This window comes from Ovis canadensis, chromosome 1 (genome assembly GCF_042477335.2).
Source record: "Ovis canadensis isolate MfBH-ARS-UI-01 breed Bighorn chromosome 1, ARS-UI_OviCan_v2, whole genome shotgun sequence".
NCBI classification, from domain to species: Eukaryota; Metazoa; Chordata; class Mammalia; order Artiodactyla; family Bovidae; genus Ovis; species Ovis canadensis.
In genome coordinates, this window is record NC_091245.1 from 184,070,552 (window position 1) to 184,087,745 (window position 17,194).

The 17,194-nt window shown below is 39.3% G+C and overlaps 1 protein-coding gene across 2 annotated transcripts in view; it reads right to left on the minus strand.

The window, feature by feature from the left end:
• LSAMP (limbic system associated membrane protein) overlaps nt 1-17,194 on the minus strand; it is a 703,151-nt gene that overhangs the window by 313,940 nt on the left and 372,017 nt on the right. For both annotated transcript variants that reach the window (XM_069554169.1, XM_069554176.1), the window contains exon 2: nt 5,042-5,274. In XM_069554169.1, coding sequence (XP_069410270.1) covers nt 5,042-5,274 — 233 coding nt within the window. The remainder of the gene's footprint in view (nt 1-5,041; nt 5,275-17,194) is intronic.

Here is a 17,194-nt window from a genome sequence, read left to right on the forward strand (position 1 = left end):
AATCTTTGAGTTTATAATCTGTAAAAGAGGTGGTGTAGAAACCAAACTATCTGGCTTTAGAAGTGGGTCCCATCTTTTATTACGTATCTCGAATGAATGTTTGTATTTGAATAGCCTGACTTCTACAGATGCAAAATTTAATTTCACTAATCGCAAGTGATCCCAAAGGTCATTATTGATTTGTGAATTTGCTGATGCAAAACTTTCACCTGTGTTCCTCATGAGGAAGATGTGTGGAGATGTCATTTGGCTAAAGATTGAGTTTAGCGAACCATGAAGCATATTTATTTCAACACAGGTTATTTTCTGTATAATGACTCTCATGAACTGATTTTAAAAAAACTTACTTTCTCCCTGAAAAATAATCACCAGAATAGAAGAGAAAATATTGGAGATGCTGAAAAATCATTTACATTGTGGAAATATATATTGACTAAAGGAATATATATATTTCCAGGAGAAATGGAGGGATACAGGAGAAATGTGAGGGGAACAAACACTTAAACTAAAAGTTGAGATTTTTGAAGTCTAGAGAAGTTTGCATGTCTCAACCGGTTTTGTTTTGTTTTGTTTTGATACATGAAATGGACAGTTTAGGGAGAGATTTTGTTTCCATAGGACTAGGCTAGGTAAGAAGCCTTAGAGGACCTAAGATGTTATCATGAAAGTCAAGTTATTTTCCAAGCTACCATTCCTGTCTCATAGTTTTAAATATTAGGGGATGTAACATTATTTGAAATTGAATGAAATTATGCAGGATTATTTCCCTAGATGTTCTTAATGTACATACTACTTTTGAAGTAGTGGCTCTTAAAGTGTGGCCCCAGTACCAGCAGCATCAGTAGAATGTGTGAGAAGCGCAACTAGGGTATGAGGCCATGTGAGAGTGCAAATTACCAGGCCTGATCTCCAGAATGCCTTAATAAGAAACTGTGGAGTGGGGTGTACCACCAGTCAAAAATAGAACTTACCACACTCTCTGTGTGTTGTCGATACACGCTGCATGTTGTCCTCAGACATCCTTAATAAAAGTAGCTAAAAGGTGATGCTGGTCTAAGAAGCCCTTTAGAACCCCAAAGAAGTAAAGTTCAAGACTAGATGCTAAGGAAAAGGACAACTGAAGAAAATACATTGAAGGAACCCAAATAACAGCTGAAGAGCCTACTCAAGGGTCTCATGCAACAAGTGGAGGGTGTTGTTGGACTCTGGGAAGCATCCAACACAAAGAGAGCCTCATGAGAGTTACTCCAGCAGCAGCAGCCTGCTTGTTGTCACAGCGGTTATCATCATTAGTATCACTATCTCACTATCACCACCACCACCATCATCATCATCACCTTATTTGGTGGGAACACATGATCTCCAGAAAACAAGCTAGGGACTTACCTAGGTCACGAAATCTTTAAATTAAACCAAGCTTTAGAGTGACTAAAGATGGTGACTGCAGCTATGGAATTAAAAGATGCTTGCTCCTTGGAAGAAAAGCTATGACAAACCTAGACAGCATATTCAAAAGCAGAGACATCACTTTGCCAACAAAGGTCCATGCAGTCAAAGCTATGGTTTTTCCAGTAGTCACGTGCAGATGTGATAATTGGACTATAAAGAAAACTGAGCACCGAAGAACTGATGCTTTTGAACTGTGGTGTTGGAGATGACTCTTGAGAGTCCCTTGGACAGCAAGGAGATCAAAATAATCAATCCTAAAGGAAATCAGTCCTGAATATTCATTGGAAGGACTGATGCTGAAGCTGAAGCTCCAATACTTTGGCTACCTGCTGTGAAGAGCCAACTCACTGTTAAAGACCCTGATGCTGGGAAAGATTGAATACAGGAGGAGAAGGGGCCAACAGAGGATGAGATGGTTGGATGGCATCACTGACTCGATGGACATGAGTTTGAGCAAGCTGCAGGAGTTGGTGATGGACAGGGAAGCCTGGCGTGCTGCAGTGCATGGGGTCGCAAAGATTTGGACACAATTGAGTGACTGAACTGAACTGAGGCCTTAGAGAAATCAAGTGAAAGTAAAAGTCACTCAGTCATGTCTGACTCTTTGCAACCCTATGCTCTATACAGTCCATGGAATTCTCCAGGCCAGAATACTGGAGTGGGTACACTTTCCCTTCTTCAGGGGATCTTTCCAATCCAGGGATCGAACCTAGGTCTCCCACATTGCAGGTGGATTCTTTACCAGCTGAGCCACAAGGGAAGCCCAAGAATACTGGAATGGATGGCCTATCCCTTCTTCAGTGGATCTTCCTGACCCAGGAATCGAACCAGGGTCTCCTCCATTGCAGGTGGATTCTTTACCAACTGAGCTATCAGGGAAGCGCCAAATAGGTTACCCCAAAATTGATTTAAAGCAAGAAAGAAAACTGAGATATGAAGCCCCACTTTCTTAACTACTATTCTTCAGTGATATCTCACAGCATCTTTAAGCTAAAGGTGACCTCCCCATTGGGCAAAGAAAAAGAATACAGTATTTATTTAATAATGAGTTATGTGGGATTTGCAGAAAGTGTGTATGGTGAGTAAGGAAAGACTTGAAAAATTCAAAAGACCCTTATATTCTGAAGGAAGGTGCTGTGGGATTGGAGGAAAGAAGGATGGCAGACATGCCTATAGACAGAATCTTTGATGTGGTGAAAACATGTAAAATGGAGGCAAGGAGTAGGAGGCAGTGTGAATAAACAGCGGTAACGGGGTGGACCCACTGACATAATCACAAAGTTGAACGTTCTAAGGGGAATTGAATCAGCCATCTGGTGCTAGATATCAAATGCCAACATCCATACAACTGTCCAAAACATCTCCCTTCATAACTCAGGTTCAAGGAGGAAGCAACCTTTCATCATTGCCCTTACAAGAACAGGCTTTGTTGCTCATTTTTTCTTTTAAAGCAGTACGGTTAAAAAGAAAATACTATAATATTTTGAGTCAAACAGATATGGGTTTGAAACCCACTCCTAAGCCACGAGGCAGCCTTGGGTAGCTCCTTATCATTTCTGAACTTCAAACTTTTTTCATATTTATAATCAAGTTATTAATATCTACTTCATAATAACATTATTAGAAGCCAACAGGATAATGAATAAATGGTACTTCAACTGTATAGTTCTTTTCCATCTCTTAGTATTAAGTTAAACTCAATAACTTAATAGGGAAGTATAAGCAGCATGATCTGACCTAGCTCTAATTCTCTCCAGATTGTTGTGTTAGTAGCTAAAATGTACGTAGATGAATGAGCAAAAAGGAGGAAGGGCTTTGGGCACTTGGCACTAAGAACTCAAATAGGAATTTGGTAGTTCTTAAAAAGTCACAGCAGAAAAATTCCCATTCCAGTAGAATGGCCTTCAATTGGATTCCTTGTCTGCTTGTTTCCAAACTACTCCCTGAACTCTCTGTGTGACCTTGAGCAAGTAACCTAAACCTAATTAACTTCTGTTTCCTCATCTAGAAACCAAGGGATGTAATCCTCAGATTGCCCAATTTTGTTCCTTGTAGGACAATATGCATTCTCTAGCTGTGGTCTCTAGTGAGTTTCCAATAACATTAAAGACTGTGAAGGTATTAAAATTGTGTAGGAATTTCACACTATAATGTGTTGCTGTTCATTAGATAAAATCTGTTCTAAGGGACCTTAAGTAAACTAATTATCCCCCCTCTCTTTGCCATTAAATGAGGTAGAAATTTTCCTTTTCTTTTGAAGTGTGTGTTTCTGTGTATGTGTGTGTGCTTGTGTGTAGGCTTGAGTTTTGAGGAAGTTGCTAAGTTAACCTTTTACCTATTTACACATTTGTAGTTATGTTTACACATTTAAATGGACCACCTGACATCCAAACCCTGGTGTCTCTTATTAAGGAATTCACGCGAAGTGTGATAGGCACTTTGCAAGTCAGTAGACATGCCTTTTACAAGCAATAAAATGAAGCTGTCAGCCACTGCAAATGGACCAACATAGAGGTCACATGACTAAACCACCCCTGCACAGGTACTCTCTGACGTATTTTACTCTGGTTTCAATCTATTAATCAGAGGAGTTGGGAGAGCAATAATTTAAATGCTGCAATAATCAATTCCATAACACATTAATGGAAGCTACAGTCAAACTTTGCATACAACTGACTGCACTGGAATCTTGACAGGAGTCCTAGGGCCATACCTAATTTGCATTAAATTTACATAACATTGTAAATCAAGACTACGTGAACGCAGCCCTAATATTTGTTAGTGCTTAGATCCTTCCTGGTAGATGGATTGAAACTGCTAGTGGTTTGACTCTGCTTGCAATAAAACTGTACAGCTGATCAGCTTTGTTCTCATTCTGCAATTATGGGGAAAGGGCCCCAAGAGAGCTATAGTTTTGGGGCTTGCATATGCCATTTAAGGTTTTGATCCTGTAAAACCATGACTCAGATGTGCCTTTGGAAACCCCAATCTGGAAGCAGATTATCCTCAGTGATTTTGCAGATCTTCGTCACGGCACTTGCTCACAAATAACTTGCCGTGAAATAGAAATACAAACTACAAAGAAAGCCAGCCAGCTGAGAGAATGCCAAGGCTTCTGGAAATTTTCATTTTTCCAAATAACATTTACTATCAGAAATACAGATAATTAGTGATATTCTTTAAACTGAGGACAGATAGAAATCACACCTTCAGCAAAAGCATCCAGTATCTAACAGTGTGAAAAAGTGGACCTCACATGGTTCCAAGCATTCTGTGTGTTTTTATGTCCCTGTGGACACAGCTATGGTCTTTGCTGTGTGTTATCACATTCAGGGTTAAGAGAAAACATTCTCACCAAGGTTATTGACTCACAGTGGCAAGAATCCTTTTTCTTTATCCTCCTCAGTTCTGTTATTTAAAGTCTATCCCCATTTAAAGTTTTCCTATGTAAAAAGAAAATAGATGCTAGAGTGCCATAATGAATTTGCAATTTGCCACAACAAATCCTTTATTCCAGAAAGGATTACTCGAGTATTTTGTATGTCACGATTATTTTCTGCCACTTGCCTCTCCTTTACCATCTTCTCCTTACCTTGCACAATCAAGTAAACTTGGGAGGTCTTCGGCTCATGCTGTGTCTGCACCGAGCAAGTGTAGGAACCCTCATCGTAGACATCCACCTTCTGGATTCGCAGGCTGTACTCCAGAGAATGGCGTTTCTCCAGCTCAACCCGAGGGTCCAGAGACCACTTGTCATGCCCAGCAAAAATGATGCCAGAACGGTTCAACCAGGCCACCTTTGAGTTCTTATCTTCTACAACGCACCTGGCAAAGTAGAACAATGATATTAGAGCCTTAGTTATACCTGGATCTGCATTCATTCTTCACACAATTTGTCTCAACAAGGCCACACAATCAAAGAAATGACTGTGTGCAGGATGAATCATGGCCATGCCATTTCTTAGAGTCCCGAATAGTGTCATAATTTCTCCTTTAAGATCTAATCCCCATCCACTGGATGGATGTCAGTATATCACACTCAGTGGGGCAATAAACAATCAGGGAGAGTTAATACAGGCAAAGTTAAATGGATATCAACTTCCCATTGGATTACATACTTCTTGTCTAGGAAAAGGTCATTCACACAGAACTCCATTTGTTTAAGTTACTTTGAGAATTAGGCAAATGATAATATGACACATATACTCAGTTTTGAACTGCATGTATTCTTTCATTCAGTTCAATCACTCAGTCATGTCCGACTCTTTGCGACCCCATGGACTACAGCACACCAGGCCGCCCTGTCCATCACCCACTCCTGGAGCTTACTCAAACTCATGTCCATCAAGTTAGTTTTGCCATCCAGCCATCTCTTCCTCAGCCCCTTCTCCTCCTGCCTTCAACCTTTCCCAGCATCAGGGTCTTTTCCAATGAGTCAGTTCTTCGCATCAGGTGGCCAAAGTATTGGAGTTTCAGTTTCAGTACCAGTCCTTCCAATGAATATTCAGGACTGATTTCCTTTAGGATGGACTGGTTGGATCTCCTTGCTGCCCAAGGGACTCTCAAGAGTCTTCTCCAACACCACCAATTCTTTGGCACTCAGCTTTCTTTATAGTCCAACTCTCACATCCATACATGACTACTGGAATAACCATTGCTTTGACTAGATGGACCTTTGTTGGCTATACTAATTCTTTAGTATTTCTTAAAGGCTTATGTGAAGGTGGATTTAAATTATGCCCCACCATTGAATCAACAGGAGTTAGACTGAATTTTATAGTTTACTTCTGATCTTTCCAAGTTTGGAATGCCCACCCCCAGGAATGAGAAGTGTGTGAGCAGATCTAGGGGTAAGTAGATAGGTATTGTAAACAAAATCAAAGCTCGTATCAACTTGCCTAAGTCTGGTTCCACCTTTTGAAGGCAGCAGGTTGTAGGCTGGGAAGACAGCTTGCTACCAGCATTTCCAGCACAATAGAATGAATTCAATCTTTTCTAGTAGATGAAAATCTAAATATTCCAAGGAATACAAAGGGAAAAAGTATCCATTTGAATAACTACTTCTTTTAGAAACCCAGAAGGGTTTAATGGAGAAAATCATACTTCTTCAATTGCAGCAAGAATCTGGAAATGGAAAAGTCAAGCCAAAAATCTTTTATATCTTTGGCAAGATTTATGTCTGCCCCACAGGGAGGTGGTCTCAGACCCTGTTCACAGCTGCAGAGCCAGCTGCTCAGTCCTCTGGGGCATGAGGGATGGACAGAAGAAGCCAGGATCATGATGGCAGAACAATAAAATGCCATGTTCCCCTGTATTTTCCAAACCAAGTCCAACACAGATTTTCTGTCAGGTCCAAACAGCCATGCATGGACAGGAAGCTGATACACTATGCACAGGTGTAACTACAGAAAGACACAGAGTCCAATTCATCTCTTCTAAAAGAAGGAGAAATGCAGAATCTTTTAAAAATAACTCACTTATGGTACAAAAATCATTCTCATCCTATTATTTTTGGGTAAATTTCAAATGTTAGTAAAAATGAGGATTTCATTTAATTACTTGAGTGCATGATATACAGGTTTTTCTTTTTCTCTTCGCTCATTTATTTTCAGAAACATAGGTAGATTAAGGGCCTCCCTGGTGGCCTAGTGGTAAAGAATCCACCTGCAACGCAGGAGCCACAGGAGATGGGGCTTCAATCCCTGGATCAGGAAGACTCCTTTGAGGAGAGCATGACAATCCATTTCGGTATTCTTGCCTGGGAAAATCCCATGGACAGAGGAGCCTGACAGACTACAGTCCATAGGGTTGCAAAGAGTCAGAAATTAATGAAGTGACTGACACAGAACACATGTGGATTAAAGTACCATTTAGTAGCTCCAATGTATGCTTCTCTGCCATGCAGATATTATTGAGATCAATCATGCTTGATAATTTGAGACTCTTCTAAAAGGGAGGGCAAAGCTAACTTCATGAATGCTCCCTGCTTCTCTCCTGACTCAGTTTTACTTTCCCTCTGCCATTGCTTGGTGGTACCATGTCTCTGTCCTTGGTGGTTTTTATAGTGCTTCTCAACTTAGAATCAATTATGAATCAATTAATAGATTATTTGCTATTTTCCTCTAGATCATTAATAAAGTTGCTGATGTAGGTCTCCTGTGTTTTTCTTTTCTACTGAGAATAATGGAAATTTCTCTTTGCCAAAGCATTTTAATTTTCTATCAGATTTATTATTGCATTGCTTTCATCATCTACACAGCCCAACACAGTAGCAACCAGTATGTTATAGCATAGAGGTGTACCTTAAATGGTGTTTAGCCTGGAGGAAGACTAGAATATGTTTATCTTGAAAAAATACATTTTTATATATATATATATATATATATATATATATATATATATATATATATAAATAAATGGTATGGACCTAACAGAAGCAGAAGATATTAAGAAGAGGTGACAAGAATACACTGATCTATACAAAAAAGATCTTAATGACCTGGATAACCATGATGGTGTAATCACTCAACAAGAGCCAGATATCTTGGAGTGCAAAGTCAAGTGGGCCTTAGGAAACATCACTACAAACAAAGCCAGTGGAGGTTATGAGGTTCCAGCTGAGCTATTTCAAATTCTAAAAGATGATGCTGCGAAAGTGCTGCACTCACTATGCCATCACATTTGGAAAACTCACCAATGGCCACAGGACTGGGAAAAGTCAGTTTTCATTCCAATCCCAAAGAAGGTTAATGCCAAAGAATGTTCAAACTACCACACAATTGCACTCATTTCACATGCTAGCAAAGAAATGCTCAAAATCTTTCATGCTAGGCTTCAACAGTACATGAACTGAGCCAGATAAACAAGCTGGATTTAGAAAAGTCAGAGGAGCCAGAGATCAAATTGCCAACATCCACTGGATCATAGAAAAAGCAAGAGAATTCCAGAAAAAACTTCTACTTCTGCTTCATTGACTATGCTAAACCCTTTGTGTGGATCACAATAAGCTGTGGAAAGTTCTTAAAGAGACGGGAATACTGGACCATCTTACCTGCCTCCTGAGAAACCTGTATGCAGGTCAAGAAGCCACAGTTAGAACCAGACATGGAACAACAAACTGGTTCCAAATTGGGAGAAGAGTACATCAAGGCTGTATATTGTTACCCTGCTTATTTAACTTATATGCAGAGTACAGCATGTAAAATGCTGGGCTGGATGAAGCAGAAGCTGGAATCAAGATTGCAGGGAGAAATACCAATAACCTCAGATATGTAGATGAAACCATCCTTATGGTAGAAAGCAAAGAGGAACTAAAGAGCTTCTCAATGAAAGTGAAAGAGGAGAGCGGAAAAAACTGGCTTTTAAAACTCAACATTAAAAAAATGAAGAAACGAAGATTATGGCATCTAGTCCCATATTTTATGGCAAATAGACGGGGAAACAATGGAAACAGTGACAGATTTTATTTTCTTGGGCTCCAAGATCACTGCAGATGGTGACTCCAGCCATGAAATTAAAAGACACTTGCTTCTTGGAAGAAAAGCTATGATAAAACTAGACAGCATATTCAAAAGCAGAGACATCACTGCCAACAAAGGTCCCTTAAATCAAAGCTATAATTTTTCTAGTAGTTATGTATGGTTGTGAGAGTTGGACCATAAACAAGGCTGAGCATCAAAGAATTGATGCTTTGAACTCTGGTGTTGGAGAAGACTCTTTAGGGTCCCTTGGACTGCAAGGAGATCCAGCTAGTCAGTCGTAAAGGAAATCAACTCTGAATATTTATTGGAAGAACGGATGCTGCAGCTGAAGTCCAATACTTTGGCCACCTGATACAAAGAGCCAACTCACTGGAAACGACCCTGAGCTGGGAAAGATTGAAGGCAGGAGGAGAAGGGGATGACAGGGGATGAGATGGTTGGATGGCATCACCAACTCAATGGACATGAGTTTGAGCAAACTCTGGGAGATGGGGAAGGTCAGAAAAGTCTTGCATGCTACAGTCCATGGGGTCACAAAGAGTCAGACAGGACTGAGGGACTGAAGAACAACAACAACCAATACATACACATTTTGTCTTATTCATTAGGGTACCTCCAAGCACTAATATGGTATGAAACAGACCTTGGTACATGCCCATCATATGAACCAGCAGTGTTCCATATGCAGAAAGAGGATATATGGTTACCTATATTCCACTCCTGCCATTCCAAGCCCTTACGGCATCCACTAATAAACTGGGCAAATTTCCTTATTAGTGAAAGGCAGGGTTTCTAAGTTGAATCTTTTGGGTCCTTTGGACACTTTAGCAATTTTTTTCTGTGGAAAAGTTAAAATTAGCACATAGATCATTACTCCAAATTATTCTCTGAGAGAGTTCAGATCTATCTTACCTAAAGAAGTAATTGACTATTTCAGCAAAATTGCCAGGCCCATAAAAATGCATTTACTGAAACAGTACAAAGTTATGTGGAAATTCTGCTGTGACGATTTACATGGTATTTTATTTGTATATTGTGTTTCATATTTGTATATTGTGTTTCACTCAAATGTATTTTTTATAATTTTTCCTTTACTTCCAAATAAGTGAAAGGAACACTAGAATATATACACACACACATACACACACTTTTCACTAATCAGTATCATTAGCCAACTTCACGCACCAGAGCACAATGTAGCATTTTTAAAAAGGAAATCGAGATTCCTCCAGATATTTAAAGGTTCTTCTTTTATGCAGCTAACGGTTCAGAGTAAGTGTGTTGACTTTATAAACTAGAAAATAATCTTTCTACAACATGGCTAAAACATTCACGATGAAAAATGAGCAAAAAAATCACAATTTTAGAGTTAATTTAACATTAAGAATGTTTAAATCTTGATTTAAAGTGACAACTATTTTAAACCACAAGAAATGCATATAAGAGAAAAGATGATCAAAGTCAAAGTAATAGTCTCAACTACAGAAAAGTGTAGAAGTTTTGTTTGTTAAATGAAAATAACCGGTCACATAGGAGAGTCACAGATGCCTAGCTACTGGGAAATGAGGAAATGCCAATTAAAGAGAGCATTGGGTCCCAGCAAGTGCTGACTGGCCAGTAAGCATCATGAGCTTGCATCTAGAAGTTAAGTGGCTTAAATGTCTATTAGGCATGCCTGTGGAGTGAGTGTTCTCATGCCATACCATTGTAATATGGCAATAAATGATCCCCTACCCAGAATGCTGCTTCAGTACCAGTCTAGTTCAAAAATAAATACCTAGGCACTTCATCTTCTAAATCGGCTCTGGCCAAAGCAGGGAAAGAACAAAGAGACACATTTTTCCAAATCTGTGTTATGTGTTGTTTGGATTTAATAGAATGTTTCCTTTAAAAGCTTGGGATACACAAATCATTCCAGGATTTAGAAAGGACTGCATGGTAAACAGAGTAAGTGTTGGTCCCAAGAGTAGAGGGCAAGGATTGACCCTCCACTCTGGATGGGATTTCTGGCAGGTGGCTGAGGCCATGAGGATATAATACAAAAATGTCACGTTTCCAGGAAATCTTGATTAGCACCTCATCCTTTTACTTGCCTCCTTCTTATTGCTCCACAATGTATTTGAGCTATCTGTACTTATCTTTCCTCATAAGCTTATTAATGAGAGTGACCCTCAAGAAGTCACCTATGGAACCTTCATGGGGCCAACAGAATAACCCACTATGTACACAGTAGGCACTCGCTAAAATGTGGAATAAATAAACTGAATTTAACAAACTGCTATTATGTCAATTATCAAATATTTTTACTTATTTAATAGGTACAGTATAGATGGTAACTATTTTAACTTTTCTTAACTTATAATTAAAATTTTCAGATACATAGGGGAAATTTAAAGAGAATTACTGAGTATGGAATTAACATGAAATCAAGAGAGAAAAAATTGTTATCAATGAAGAAAAATCATTCCTGGGAATTAAATAATCTATATCACATGTTAAAAACAGTGAAAGGAAGTATAAAGCACTAGATAAACATTTAGTGAGTTGCCCACATTAACCACGAACCCACAAATTTCACATTATTACTTACCTTAACTATGAACCTATGATTTTTTTTTAAATCAGCTTTAAAAAAATAAAAAGAAAGGCAAGCAAACATATTTCCAACTTCCCTGTTCAGAATGTCTGAATCCATAAAACTGTCACAAAAAATCAGTTCACCCATAAAAATTCTCAAGCATTTGATCTCTGCAAGTACTTTACACCAAGTATATTATGCACAGTTACACAAATAGGTACATTGACAATTCTACTCATACTGCATCAAGTCTGGGGATTATACTTCCAAAACAAAGAATATAATTGGAGGCAGAAAGAAATGCTAAGGTTGGTTTGTACCAATAGATGGCTTAATAACATATTTACTGACAATACATCCTTGATATAAGTGACACACATCTAACAGATATTAAGCCTGTTCAGCTGCTACTAGACGCAGCTCATTTTTAATAAGCATTACTGGCTGCTATAAATGGACCGAGTTAGTATTTATATTTATCCAGACTTTACTTTTGAAGAGTATAATTTGGTATTTATTCTACAATAACAAATAAATATATTTTACTTAGTTTCACACCAGTTACCTACCTTCATACTTTTTAATTATATAAACTGGGGAAACTGTAGCTGGATGGGTGACAGAGATTTGTTTCTTAGATTAAGAAAGAACAGTGAGATGAGTGGTTTTTAAGTGGGGGCAGTTTGTGCTTCCAGATGATATTTGGTAATATCTGAAGACATTTTTTTGAATATCACAATCGGAAAGAGGAGGCTGTTTCTGGTATCTGGTGGGTAGAGGCCGGGAATGCAGCTGAATCTCCTACAATGTAAAGGATACCCCAACAACAAAGACAAATCCCAAGTGAAATGTTGGTAGGGCTGAAGCTGAAACAGTTGAGTTAGACCTTGGCCCCTTGGTTTAAAGATCTGGAGGCATAAGTCAAACATCTACGGTGCAATGCTGTTTTTTTTTTTTCATAAGCTGCTGCTGCTGCTGCTAAGTCGCTTCAGTCATGTCAGACTCTGTGCGACCCCATAGACAGCAGCCCACCAGGCTCCCCTGTCCCTGGGATTCTCCAGGCAAGAACACTGAAGTGGGTTGCCATCGCCTTCTCCAATGCATGAAAGTGAAAGGTGAAAGTGAAGTCGCTTAGTCGTGTCCGACTCTTAGTGACCTCATGGACTGCAACCCACCAGGCTCTTCCACTCATGGGAGTGGGGTGCCATTGCCTTTCATACGCATATACTTCTAAATTTATAAGCACTTAATTGCCACCAGCAAAGCCCTTGAATTATAAGTCACATTTGTGACAGAGACACTATAATGAAGGCTAGTGATACTCTGGTTATAAGCTAATAGTTAAGGAATCATGCTGCTTTGTTGTTGTATTTTAGAGTCTTAATTATACAACAATGTAATCTTGTACATTGCTGATAGTACAAGAGAAACCTATAACTTAGTTCCTTCCTAAATTAATGCTGGAGAAATCATTTGACCTTAGTGTTTGATAGTTTGTTTTTTAAATGGATCAGTAATACTTAGGACAGGTAAGGGAGAACCAACTCAGTCAGGGCAAATTTGACTTTTTAAGGAAATAATTAGCCTTTATTCATAGAAGAACTATTTTTTTTAAAATTAACTTCTACTATTTTTTTCACATCTGTAATGTTTTTCTCTTTTACAAGATGTGGGATGATTCAAGATATGGATGGGAAGTATTTAGGAATGTGTTAGTCCTTTATTTTGATGCCTTTTGCTTTATAACTTTAATTCTACAAATGAGACCCTTAATGAAGCAACAAAATTATCTCATTTCCCACCAGAAGGAAAGACACTTGGTCTGGAAATTCACCTGGTTCATTCCCAGCATTACAGCGTGGCATTAGGAAATGCTCTAAGCAGAGGCAATAACATATCAGAAATATCCCAAATTCTCCTGTGTCAAAAGTCATTACTCTGGGACTTCCTGGTGGTCCAGTGGCTAAGATTCTGTGCTACCAATGGAGGGGGCCTGGGTTTGATCCCTGGTCAGGGAATTATTAAAAACCCCACATGCAGCAACTAAGAGTTTGCATGGTACAACTGAAAATTCCACATGCCCCAGCTAAAGATCCCAAATGCTGCAAATAAGACCTGGCACAGCCAATAAATAAAAATAAATATGCAAATAAAAAGTCATTAGTCTGATTTTATCCTATTAGTATAATGAAATCTAGCAACACATATGCAAACACATTTTTAAAAATACTAAATTAGCTAAAAGCCAAATTTAAAGAATTTTGAATTATTAAACATTTTGGATCATCTCTGCTTTATTGCCATATTCTAAGATTAAACTCTCAGTGGGTAAAGAATCCCCCAGCAATGCAGGAGACATGGGTTTAATCCTTGGGTCAGGCAGATCCCCTGGAGGAGGAAATGGCAACCCACTCAAGTCTTCTTGCCTGAAAAATCCCATGGACAGAATAGCCTGGTGGGCTAGAGTCCCCAGGGTCACAAGGAGCAGGACATGACTGAGCAACTGACCACACACACACATAAGATTAAACTCAGAAAGAAATAAGAGAATTGTGGTGATTCATTGCTGACCTTCAGTCCCTCCTGCTTCCCTTGCCTGTGACAAGAAGTTTCAGTTTTTGAGCTGCCTTACTCCCATCTCTACTTCCGTCCAGTCTTGACTTCTGGCTTGACCACTGCCTACACATTCTATTTTTCCTGTGCATGTCCGCTCTATTAAACTTGATATTCTTTAGGTAGAAACTGATCTAGATTTATGACAGTTTATTTTCCTTGATTCATCCTGAATTTTAGTCCAATTAACAATTACACCATTGAACCATTGAATGACACCAACGAACAATGACAACATTTATATGATAGGATCATCTCCTCCCTCATAGGTCCTCTGTACACATTTATGCACAAGTCCCTGCACGCACATATGTATATGCACACACAGTAGTGATGGATGCTCAAAAGGGTGAGAATACAGAGGCAGTAAACCACAGGAATCCGATTCAGGTGAACCTATTGCTGGTCACAGTGATTCAGGAATCTGCATACTACCGATGGAATATTAGGGTAAAAGACATGCACTGTTTCGTTCCTGAAGATAACTGATTTAAGTTCTGACCTTCAGTCTACTCCCTATTGCAAAACAGGTGAGTCATTTAGACTTTCTGTATCTTAGTTTTTTCATAAGTAAAATGAAGTTCATGATACTTTCCCTGATCTCTCAGAAGCAGTCTTACGGTAGCTCTATGAATAAAATGATGTGATGTACCTGGAAATATTTCATAAGATGTAAAACAATATCTATGCTTATACTTTCCCATGGTAACATATGGTAGATAAAAAGGAAATGGTCATATATAGGGATGACTATAAGGAAAATAATGATTTATACAAATCATTCAAAAACTTTCTTTATAGAATGGTATTTACTAAATACATAAAGTCAATTATGCCTTTCTTTAAATTCTCAATTTTCATTACTTATTTGTATGCGTTAAGTGTTCTTGCCTGGAGAATCCCAGGGGTGGCAGAGCCCGGTGGGCTGCCGTCTATGGGGTCACACAGAGTTGGACACGACTGAAGCAACTCTGCAGCAGCAGCAGCATACTAACAAAGCATCCTTTCTGCAACTGAGTTATTATCTATTAGAATGATTATCATCTATGAGAGCAAAAGAAAAAAAGAAAATCCACAGTGGCAAACAGTAAAGCCAGGCCAGTCTGCCATCCCCAGAACAGTAAAAAGTCCTCCCTAGACATGCTTTCTGTCTCTTACTATCACTAGGGAGCATCTTGTCCAGCCATAAATGCATTCTCACATATGCATCTATGTATGTGTATTGCTCTATTTTTAGGTTCATATTCTTAAAAGAGCATAAATACATATTCCATGAAGGTGGTACAGGTGAGGAGAAGGGCAAGCAGAAAAAGAGCAGAATCACCAAACTAAGAGTTGAGTACAGCTCCACAGTCAGATCTAGAACCTGTGTTCTAGAACCACCTGTGTTCCTCTGGTTGCCACATCAACAGTGTCTCTCTACATTTACATAAAAAAGGAAAAAAAGGAAGACAAAAATTTTGAAAGGAAAATTTGAGATCGAGACCAGGAGAAAACTGATTTCTATCCCAGTCACAAGTGGAGTTTGGATCAGTCCCAGGAATATTTATATATGGTTAGAAATAGCTCCTCTTGGCTTGTTTGAAGAATCCTGGTCCCTTTAGAAACTAAATCATCACCTTAATCACACCATAATTCAAGATTCCCCATTTTCTTGTCACTGGTAGGGTGGAAAAGCCACGGGTTCTGTAGTATAGTAGCTTTAGGCAAGTTACTTAGTGAGAAAGAAAGCAGGTTTAGGCTGAGAAGCCGGTTTCCTGCTCTGCATTTTAGCTCCATCACATTCTCCACTCTGTGATCTTGGGACACTTGCTTACCTCTCTATGCCTGGTTTGTCTCATCTGTGAAATGAAAACTACAGTAGTATCTACTTCAATGAGTAGTTGTAATGTTTAAGTAAGGTTAGTTTGAAACATATAGAGCAGTGCCTGGCCCTAAATGGGTCCACTCTTACTGACAAGCTTCAGTGTTTTTCTTCAGTGAAACAGAAACAATTATTATGTCTCCATATTGTGATTATTAAACGGGCTAAAGTATTAAGAGTACCTAGACCCTAATGCTGGGAAGGGTTGGGGGCAGGAGGAGAAGGGGACGAGAGAGGATGAGATGGCTGGACGGCATCATCGACTCGATGGACGTGAGTTTGAGTAAACTCTGGCAGTTGGTGATGGACAGGGAGGCCTGGCGGGCTGAGATTCAGGGGGTCACAAAGAGTCGGACATGACTGAGCGACTGAACTGAACTGAACTGAGTGAACTCTGGAAGAGCCTAAAAAATCTTTGTGCCCATCACTTTTCATAATTTGAATCTAGGAAATTTTCCTGTAGAAATCTCATTTTGGAGCTAAATCCAGATAGCTCCAGGTATTGTTGTTTAATTCAATTTCTTGTTTAGTAATAGGCATATCTTGGGAAATCTCCTTTTAGGGGCCCAGGTTCTCCTATGTCTGGTCCCTATGAACAATAGTTGGTCCTCAAAAGTCCGTAAGTATGAAATTGAAAGCAGGCTAATGCAGCGTGGTTACAGTGCAGCCATGTAAATTGAGGCTCTAATGCCATCTCTGGAACTTTCTTAGAGGATTTGTGGCATACATGTGCCTAGGGAGCTCAGGCCTTGAATGCCTCACCACGTGTGATCAGATAGAATCATCTCTCTTCAGGCCAGCCTGCACAGAGGACAGCAAAAGGTCCATGTTGTACTTTCTGATCTGCTGCGATCTGCTGGTCAGACATCCGAGTTCCTCCTAGGTGAGGCATACTCTATGATATGTGGACTCTCAGTTGCAAGAACAAGGCTGGTTTCTTCTTCTCAGGGCCTGAGTGGCAATTACACTGTCACAGAAGTGGCAAGAAGCTAAACCTCTTTGTTCCCCTTTGAACTGTGGATTCTCTTCTTTCCTCCTGACTAGGCTGAGTGAGGATGAGAAGCAATTTTAAAGTTGCTTTTGTTTTGATTCTTGCTATGAGTCCCTGTTTTCTGTGAAAAATCGCTCTCATTTAGAAGGAGGAAAAAAAAAACTGCCTTTAAGTTGTACCTTTGAAAAAATAAAATTAGTCTTGGAATCCTGGCTCCA